Below are 9,890 nucleotides of genomic sequence, written 5' to 3'. Positions count from 1 at the left end.
GACCTCAGAGGTGAGACAGGGAGGGTAGGAAGCTGGGGGAGGGGGAGAAAGAGGAGAGCTGAATTCAGGTTGTGTTGTCCTTGTGGACTCTGATGTTGCAGGAATGGGGGTGAAAAGGGGAAGAAGGGGGAGCCGGGCAGAGTGGCCCACCATGAAGGTGCTGACCCATCCTGGAGGGGGTGCAGGGTACGGAGGTGGGACCGGGCTTGGAGTGCAGTGGTGGTGGGTCATGGACGTTCAGACAAGAGCTGTGCATTGAAATAAGCAGCCTGGAGGGGCAGTGACATGCCATCCTCTCAGCAAACCTGTGGGAGGGGACAGGACATGGCTTCCCCAGGAAAGCAGCTTGGGACCCAGTGTCAGACGCCCCCCTCCCCCCAAGAAACCCTCTTGAGAAGCATCTTTGCCTCCATTTCAGGATCGCTGGTGACACAGCCCTCAGCAAAAACATCCACGAGTCGGTCAGCGCCCAGATCCGGAAGAACTTCGCCAAAAGCAAGTGGAGAGTAAGTCCTGTGTTTCCTACATTCCCAGTGAACTTAACCACTCAAACGAAACTGGCCCTGCAGTTCAAGCATTTTTTATTTCTAAGTGTTACTATCCCCCAAGTTTGATGAGAATCCCCATAGCCTCACCCAAAGGTGTGCTAATTTTAACCGATAAGGATTAAGACTTGACGAGAGCATCGTGGTGTGAGAGGGATAAAGTGTATGATTTAATAATATCTCCCCTCTGTGATCCAAAAATATAGCAATATTGCCAGCTTTTCCTCATTTGCTGTTTCTTAAGAACATAATCTCTGTTGTCTTCCTTCACTTTGCTGGAACTTTGAAGGGTTGACTATTATTAAAGTGACATAAAAAGGGGGAAAAAAACCCAGGAAATCTCAGTTGAACTCATCAGTACATTCTGGTAAAAATGTGATGGATTTAATCCATTACCCTCTGTTCTCACAGCACGGGTAATTGAGAGTTGGCTGTTCTTGCACGAGAGCCAACAACTAGAGACTACACAGACAGTAATTCCACTGATGTACTTTATTTAGGACAAAACACCAATAATCAGAAAATTAAAACGCTTAAAATATATTTTAAGGTACTCTATTATTATAATACATCTCTTGTTCTAGAAGTTATTCTCTTAAATTATGGAGGGAATTGGCTTACGTTTACTCTATATTCTACGGTATTATGTCAGAAGAAAAATACTCTTTTCATCTCCAAAATATATTTTCCTGGGGGGAGAGGGTTAAAGGATGAATGTACTTTTGGAAGAAGAGGCAACATCGGTTTCCTTTCTAGTGGATCATGAGACCGTTGTCAGAAGTTTGACCTGCTTAGGGTAACAGGATAAATGATAGGAGACAGTCTCGGTCTTTTCTAATTAGCTGTAATATTTTGTCTGCCTTTCCCCTTTCTTAAATTTCAGCAAGCGTTTAATGCCACGGCCGTCGTGAGACATATGAGAAAACTACATCTTGGCAGCAGCCTGGACAGTTCAAATACAAGTGTTTCGAGCAGCCTCAGTCTGGCCAGCCAAAAAGATTGTGCGTATGTAGCAAAAACAGAACTTTCCAACTGGCGTTGGAGACAAATCTAGTAGGGAGAGAGGGGGGACGCTCGTTCGCTGAGTAGCTACTGTTTGTCGGGGTCTGTGAATACTTGATCTTATTTAATACTCCCAGCAATCCTATTCACTATTTTTTAAATCTTTTTTCAGATTTAGTTATTTCATATTTCTACAACCGTAGCTACCGTTGTTTCCATTTATAAGACATCTGAGGCTCAAGTCCCACACAGCCACGTGTGTGTGGACAAAAGCCCGACACTTTCTCATCCATCTCCTTGTGTTCTGATTTGCTTCTCATTGGGCCTCACCCTTAGGGACTGAGGAAGGGATGGCAGAGACTCATATGACAGTCTGATCTCATTGACTTTTAAAATGTTTTTGTTTTTTTTGCTGATAATCATTTGAGCTGATTTATACGAAGTGCGTTGGCTTTGGGATCAAAGTAATAGTACTAATGTTTCGTTGTCCTTCATCTGTGTGTGGGGTAGTTCATCACAAGGGACACACTCACACCCTCCTTATTTTTCTCTCCCACTCTCCACTCTGTATTTCTCTTGATCTCATACTAGGCCTTTCCATGGGCTCCTCTGCACTGCAGAGAAGTTGCCTTGATCGTCCCGGGTAGGCCTTCATTTCCATAATCACGGAGACCCTTCAGTTTGATCTCACTCTGAGCATCACACTCCTTCCTGTTTGCCTCAAAAAAGGTTCCCCTCCTCTTTAAATAGCCCTCCCACCTCATTCCGGAATGTCCAGCCCTTAAGTTTTCCCGGGAAATCTCCATGAGCATCCCCTGACACAACTGCACGCTGCTTTAGGCCCACATTGACATCTCAGGGCAGATCATTTCCACCCTCTGGTCGAAGGAAACCCCACAATCTACCGTTTACTTGAAGATTCAGACGGTGGCTCTGACAGCAAAGCCATCTTAGTGATTTACTTTATGGCTGTCCCGCTGTTCGAGCCCACGGAGTTCACAGTGACGGGGGTGAGGGGTATACTGCTGCAGCCAGGAAGATAATCCCACGTGAGAACATTCTGATGCCAGCACATTTGCTTGGGGAGCATTGGAGGTGCAGCCCGTGAAGGATTTTTCTAGGCCAGGGGGCTGCCGAGTTCACACAGGACTCAATCAGCAGCCCCGTTTCAATGTGCCCTATGTCACAAACGCTTCTTAGACAAGAGTCCAGACCACACACCAAGCTGGGGTCAGAAGGGGGTATCACATTCTTTATTCACTCTTAAAATCCCTGCTTCTCACCGCCATTGTAAGAAATAAACAGTTCTTGTGAGGACGGTATATATTCAATACCTAGCCCAATGCCTAGTATGTAGTAAGTGCTCAGTAAATGGAACCCATTGTACTATGGTGGCTAAACCACGTTGTATCCAAACACAAAGCAGTTATCATTATTATAATGAAACAAGGAGGGAAGACCTGGGTCTAAGAAGAATTTGGATACATTGCAAATGTTTTCCCATGGATAGGGAAAAATTTGGAGTCAAGTGCATAAAAGTTTGTCCCCCGCGACAGACCCTTGCAGCGGGAAGAGGGAGTGAGTAGATCCTTCTGAAGCTTTGAACTTCTTGTGTCTGCTATCCCCCTGCAGGTCTGGCACCCTCCACGCTCTGTAGTTTCATGTCCTCTTCATCAGGGGTCTCAGGAATGGGAGTGGATCGGAGACCGAGGCCCACCACTGTGACGACAGTGCACTCTGGAAGCAAGTGACCGGCCCTACAGGTGGGGTCCAGGGGGTGAGGCCAGGGAAGGGGGCCCCCAGGGGCCCCCAGCGCCACCAGCCACTCCAGAGCCATCCCACCTTGCACGGTGCACCTCCCTGCACAGGACTGGAAGACAGAAGTTTTTTACGGCCATATTTTATACTGCAATTCTGAAGTGTTCATTTCTCACAAAGTGTACTGGCTCAAGGGAGCGGATTTGATAGGATCTGGTGCTGTACATACGAGTCTGCAAAGCCCTAACAGAATGGACTTTCTCAGTTCCTCTCCCTCAGCCCTGTCGTTTCCGATCTTCTCAGTAGAGGTAACCGTCTATGTTGTATTTTTTCATTCATAACAAAAAAAGGTTTCAACTGGATTATTTAAGTATCGGTAAATATTGTGCATTAGGGTTTTTTTTTTTCCTTTTAAGAAACATGTCCTTCTGAGCTATACTTCTTACTTCTGTGCCCTGTACCTTTTGCTTGTCAGTAGTAGAATTTTATGTTAACCTTTAAGAGATTTTTTTTTTCTTCCGAAGGGAATTTAAAAGTACTTTTTAAAATTCTAATAAGAGGATCGATCAAGAATCTGTTTCCGAGGTGAAGAGTGCACTTTACTTCAGTTCCTTCCCCTTCTCGCCCCTTCTTCCTCGGAGGGGCAGTTTTCTGAGAAGACAACTCAGCCCTTCTGCAGTCTGTCTTCTCCCCGGGGGTGCGGGCACCGTGGGAGGGAACCTGCAGAAAACCTTGCCCGGCAGCTCCTGCAGCAAAGCCCTCTCCAGCTGGAGACCCTGGGCCTCTTGCCATCAGTGGTCAGAAATGAAGAAGCCTGCTATCCCAAGACAAAAGGCTAGACTTGCTGTGAAGGAGAGGGCCCCCGCTCCCCCAGCAAAGATTTAAGAGCCTCCCTGGCCGAAGGAGCACAATGCCATTTTGTTTGGAGTGAATTTCCCACACGGCTCTCGTTTCTCACAAGGGGAGTGACAGCGTGGAAGCCCTGCTCTCAGCTATGCAGTTTTAAAATTAATCTCTCTGTTTTTTAAAAATGCATTTCTAACCTTACAACTGAAAATGGCCTCCAGCTTACACCAGTTGCTTCTGCAAATGTTTACGCTGTTCTTAGAGCCTGATCCAGAAGGGAGGAGAGGGAAATGGCCTTGGAAAAGACTCCATTTATCTGGGTTGGTTAAGGAGAGCAGGACAGTGGCCACTGCAGTGATGGCCGGAGACCCGGCAAGCAGGACAGTGGCCACTGCAGTGACGGCCAGAGACCACCCCAGCCAGGCCCAGCCAGTGCTGAACGCCATCCTTCTGACCAAGGGAATCCCCAAACCAAAGACCTGTGATGGTGGGGTCACCAAAGGTCCCAGTTTGCCCAGGACTGAAGGATTTCCTGGGATGTAGGACTTTCAAACCAGCAACGTCCGGGGACCACTGGGCCACATTGTCCACCCACGTGGTGGATTGGTGTGCAGGATAGAGTGAGCACAGCGTGAAACCCAGGGAAAAGCGCTTCTCCAGGAGGCTTCAAGGATGCTGTCTTGAAGAGGCGAGCAGGTAGCTCCAAATGCCCACTTTGCAGAAGACCCCCGCCCCCGGCTCTTGTGCCCACGTGATCCCTTGAGTCTGCGTCGCACAGTCAGCCTCGAGCCCGCAGTGGGTCCCTGTTCATCTGCCTGATGGTCCAGTGACTTTCCTGGTGGTTGTCCTCATGCCCTTCTCCCACAGTTGACCAGACACAGTGGATCCTGTAGGCCGTGCCATCTTCGTCACTTCTGCACCTTGGCCTAGGTCCAGGCCGAACGTTCAGTAATGCCCCCCATCACACACACGGTGTTATGAGGCTCAGCACGCCATTCTGCCTCCTTTAGGAGGGCAGTGCAGGTGTGCAGGAGAGCAGCCAGAAAGACAGGCATCTGGTCTACCGCGTGTCCGCCGTGTCCCAGGCACTCAGCCCCTTGACAGGATTCCCGCTTGGTGTCTGCCACACCAGCGTCCAGAGTGAAAATCAAGCTCTTACTCTTCAAAATTTGTAAAAAGCCTGGAAATGTCTATAAAACGACAGTAGACCCGGTTAAGAAGCAGATTCCTGAGTTGGAGGACAGTAGCAAGAATATTATAAACAATAACAGAAAGCTGAGACATCTCTCCCAGGGGTTTATTAGAATGTTGCTTACCAACAAGTGCAACGGAAGATTCAGGTTGAGACAGTATAAGAAAACAAGGAACTAGGGACTTCCCTGGCTGTCCAGTGGTAAAGACTCTGTGCTTCCAATGCAGGGGGCATGGGTTCGATCCCTGGTCGGGGAACTAAGATCCCACGTGCCTCGTGGCGTGGCCAAAAAAAAAGAAAACAAGGAACTAGATGTTTTGGAGGAGGGGCGATAATTTGCCTGACTTTGATACTTCGAACGTGTGTCTGAGTAGTTATCAGCTCCTTGTGCTGTGTGCTATATGCAGTCATTTGCACTTGGAAAGCAACATCTGAAGCCAAATTTATTGATGATAAATTATTTTCTGGAGCTGATGTGTGGGGTGCGTGTTCTATGCAATTAGTTTGAAAGTATGTCTTACCTGGAAAGTGCAGAAGAGCTGAGAGATGGGCCGGACCCCCTTTTTGCAGTTGGGGGTCTGCTCTTGGCCATGGTTGGCCTGTAACACGTCAGGAGATGGTGACTGTTTCAGCCCCAAAGTAGACCCTGTTGAACTTGACATCGAGTGAGTCTCTACTGTCTGGATGCGTGTATTCCCATTGTTTTAGGAGGAGGAGAAAATACTGATAACTCCCATGTAGAACTTACACTCTGTTGAGAGAGCCTTAGTGGTAAAAGAATGGAGGTTCTCTTTCAACCGTATTTAGTATTATTTACACTTTATGACAACATGGGAAGAGAGCTCAGAATGTGCCTTTTGGTAACGCCTGCCAAGTGGAGTGGCAAAGTCCTAGGACCCTCACTGATGTCAAGTTCCACCGATGAAGCTGAGCATTTCATATGGGCCCCCAGCTTACACACCCCCTGCAGGCCACTGTGTACAGCTGAGGCTAATGGTGGACCATGGACTTCACCACAGTCTGCCTTCCAACCTCCCCGCCCCCCAGCTTGGTCTCGTCACCTCCTCAGAGCAAGTGGATTGCTTCTGTCATTTGAAAGAGTGTCTTCAAATGGTCTTGCACTCAGCTGCCTGTCTGTCCCCGTTCACTTCCCTGGTCTTCATCTCATCCGTGAGGCCATCAGGGAGGCTAGCATTTGTCTGAAACAGAGAGCGTGCACCTGCATGTGGCCCCAACAGACCTTTGAGAAGGTCCCAGCTCTCCAGCCAGCTCTTAGCATAGCATCCAGGGAACTGGGCAGTCAGGCTTGGGGTTAACCAGGCAAGGCTCTGGCACTTAGGGAGCATGAGCCGGTGAAGAAAGGCATTTGGCGTTTGGCGCCCCAGACTCAGTTTACCTGCCCGTCACTGACCTCATCCTGTTCATTTGTCTCCCTTGGCGTCCGGCAGATCCTGGGTGAATTGTGATAGGGAGAGGGGGACCTCCCCCCTTTAGAACGAAGGCCAAAAACACCAGGGACAAAGGGAGGGAACCCAAGTGGCCCCTCCTGAAAAGGGGGATTGACCCTCTCTCTGGAGGAATGACAGCTTAATCTGATGAACGCCTTGGGGTTCGACGTTTTGTGAGCAATTTTAAACAGAAAGAAAAGACCGTATCCCAGGGGAGATAACTCTGTATTTTAAGGCTTTGGCCACCGTGGCCCCCTGGCCCACCCAGAGCCTGGGCTTGTGTTGATTCTTCACCCTGGAGAAGCCACCCTGGAACCATCACTCCAGGGCTGAGGGCAGGAGAAGGAGGGTATGGCCTCTGTGCTTTGCCTGCAACGCTCATGACTTCTCAACTTCATATGATTTCCACAAGCTCACTGCTGGGTTTCCTCTGGATGTGAGAAGGAACAGCAGAGTGCAGCAAAGGGCAGCTCCTCCCGTTTCCATAAACAGAAATAAGATGTACTCTTTCCCAGGGCTGCACAGTCACTTCTGGCAAAAGGAATGAAAGTCCTCCGAGTCAACCGATGCACGAAACCTTTGCATGTTCTTCTGAAACAATACTGCTTCCCATCCTGTCCACTCACACTCTGCGGAGTTGGCCTTTTCCTTAAACACATTCCAGACCAAACACTGTTCAGTTTGTTTAAAGAAAAATGTATATACCTGTATGTAACCCACAACTCTTTGCAGGGGGCAGGGGGCTGGCCGTAGGTTGGGGCTTCGGGTGTACCTGACATTGGCCAAAGAGTGTTCCAGTCCTTTGGTTTTCAGAATTGAAAATGTTGTGATAGGAAAGGTAAATTGGGCAGATTTCTAAAAGGGGGACAATTCACAGAGATGCCAAGAAAACTAGTCTGCAGATGAGATAGCTTGGAAACCTCTACACCGGACAGCAGGCAGGGAGGAGAAAGAGGAAGATAGAGGCCCAAGCCCCCTTCAGCCCTGCCCTTCGTCGTGATCTGCAGCCTGGGCATGGGCACAGGAGCCCAGCCCCACTGTGAAGTGGGCCCTGCGTGCTGGCCACGGCCTGACCCGCCTCCTGCTCTGCGCCGAATCAGACAGCAAGGAACGTCAGCCCTTCCCGCCTTCCCTGCCCCCTGCAGCAGGAGCAGCTGGGCTTGTGACTCCGGGGGCCTCTGCTTCTGGAAATCCAGAGGGTGTGCATTTGGCGGCCAGCCCCACAGCATGTGGCTGCCAGGTCTGGTTTCGTGGACAAAGTGTGGAATGGCTTCTCGGTGTCTGAATCTCTCTACACCAAAGGGACTGACTATTGCATTTCCCCCTTTGTACCAATGCCGCTTCTGCATTCGCCACATCCATTTTGAATCTTTGGGTCTCCAGAAAACTTCTCATACGATGATTATGTCTTCTGATGATTTACCAGCTTAGTTTACTTCAAGGTGATTTTATTTCCTTATGGACAGGAAAAAAGAAAATGAAAGGAGTGTTTGAGGCTTTAGTCATAGGGATAAGGTATGACCAGGGACTCAAAAGCCCCAAACGCTAGATAAATTACTTCTCAAAGGAAAACCTTCATCTGGACAGACTGAGGTTCCTGGGCCCTCACGGTAGCCTTGCACTTGAGGGAAGAGGAGCGCTGGGGCAGGACTGGGAGCGGTTTGGACATTTTACAAAAATGAAAACATTTTGACAGCGACAAAAATGCTGCAGCCTTGCAGCATCTTTGTTTTGCAAGACAGGCGGCATGTTTCAGAGGACATTTCTCTTAACCCCACGATCAGGTTGGAAGACATGAAAGGTACATTCTGTCCAGCATAGAATTTGGAACAATTTCTAAATCGGCTCTGGTCACCACACATAACGTCATAGTCCTTCTTGCAGCTCTCCCAACAGTGAGCACGTTTTCCAAAAGCTTATGACGTCGAACCCTGGTATGTCCCTGTGTCTAGTATTACCAGGCTTGCAATTGGTTTGATTTTTCCATAAAACCATGCTTGTCCAAAAGAAGGGAAACTGTGCATTTATTCCGTGCATGTAATAAACTCTGCAAGAAGTTTACCCCACGTAGGTTTGCGGCACTGCAAAATTGTTAACGGGCCTGTGTAGCAAATGATTCTCTGCCTTGACAATCATGTACACATATCAAGATTTCTATCATAATGACAATGAGATTGATGACTTCTTGTTTTCCTCCAATAAAGACAATTAATCATCTTCAGATGTATGTGGTTTGTTTCCTCCGTAAGAAGCAAGACTGGGGTGTTTCAACAGCTCGCTCTTTCCTCCTCTCTCTGAAGTTTGGGTTTGAAGGAAGGAGTTTGAATTGAGCCCCTGGAAACTCATAAAGTCCCCTAAATACTTTATCACCAGCCCGATGGGCAGGGATGCCAGGGATGGGGGCAGAGCGTGCACATCGTGGCATTGAGGTTTGTGGTGGGCGCTCGGGCTCCCCCCGCTTTTCCTTGCCACTGCAGAAGGTGGCTAGAGGCAGACCCAGAAACCCAGATCATATTCTTGAGTTGTTTGGAGGAAAAGCCAACACTGATTTCCAGGAAAACGTCTCTGAGTAGCACTTGCCATCCTCAGCACCACCTTGGAATTCTCGATGCCCAAAGGAAGATTCTCTGCTGATCCCGTTACCAGAAGTGGGGTCCAGCTGCTCATCGCTCAAAAGCCAATAAAGAGGCAAGGTTGGTGGCAAGGACAGTTTGCTTCATTTTGGATGCTGGCACCCGGGTTGTGGGGGGAGGGGACGCCTGTCCAAAGCCCGACTCCCACACCTCCCCGCCCCGGACAATCGGGGGGCAAGAGCTTTTACAGGCGGAGGGAGAGGGCTACGTGTAGAAACAGCACAGTCATCTTGAAATTGGTCATCGGTGGTCTGACCAGCATCATCTTGATTGTTTTAGGTACACTTAGTCTTCAGTTCCAGGGTCGGTTTGTTCCCATTTCTTGAGGCCAGTTCTCAGAACTGTGGCAGCTTACATCATAGCTACAGTCTGGTCATCGTGTAGTTAACTTCTTCCACCTGGTGGGGTTTTCACTATCTACAAGACAGCTCACAGGATATGACTCAGAATATAGCCCTTGAGGAGG

General features: G+C 48.8%; 1 protein-coding gene across 1 annotated transcript in view; it reads left to right on the top strand.

The window, feature by feature from the left end:
• The window catches only part of CAMK1D (calcium/calmodulin dependent protein kinase ID), a 406,078-nt gene extending 397,066 nt beyond the window's left edge, over positions 1 to 9,012 (top strand). Inside the window, exons 9-11 of the mRNA XM_024734155.1 lie at positions 419 to 506; positions 1,429 to 1,546; positions 3,180 to 9,012. Coding sequence (XP_024589923.1) covers positions 419 to 506; positions 1,429 to 1,546; positions 3,180 to 3,298 — 325 coding nt within the window. The 3' untranslated portion in view covers positions 3,299 to 9,012. The remainder of the gene's footprint in view (positions 1 to 418; positions 507 to 1,428; positions 1,547 to 3,179) is intronic.
• Positions 9,013 to 9,890: the final 878 nt, after the last annotated feature.

This window comes from Neophocaena asiaeorientalis, unplaced genomic scaffold, assembly GCF_003031525.2.
Source record: "Neophocaena asiaeorientalis asiaeorientalis breed wild unplaced genomic scaffold, Neophocaena_asiaeorientalis_V1.1 scaffold120, whole genome shotgun sequence".
NCBI classification, from domain to species: domain Eukaryota; kingdom Metazoa; phylum Chordata; class Mammalia; order Artiodactyla; family Phocoenidae; genus Neophocaena; species Neophocaena asiaeorientalis.
Note: the sequence above shows the minus strand (reverse complement) of the source record. Positions and strands in the feature narration are given on the sequence as shown.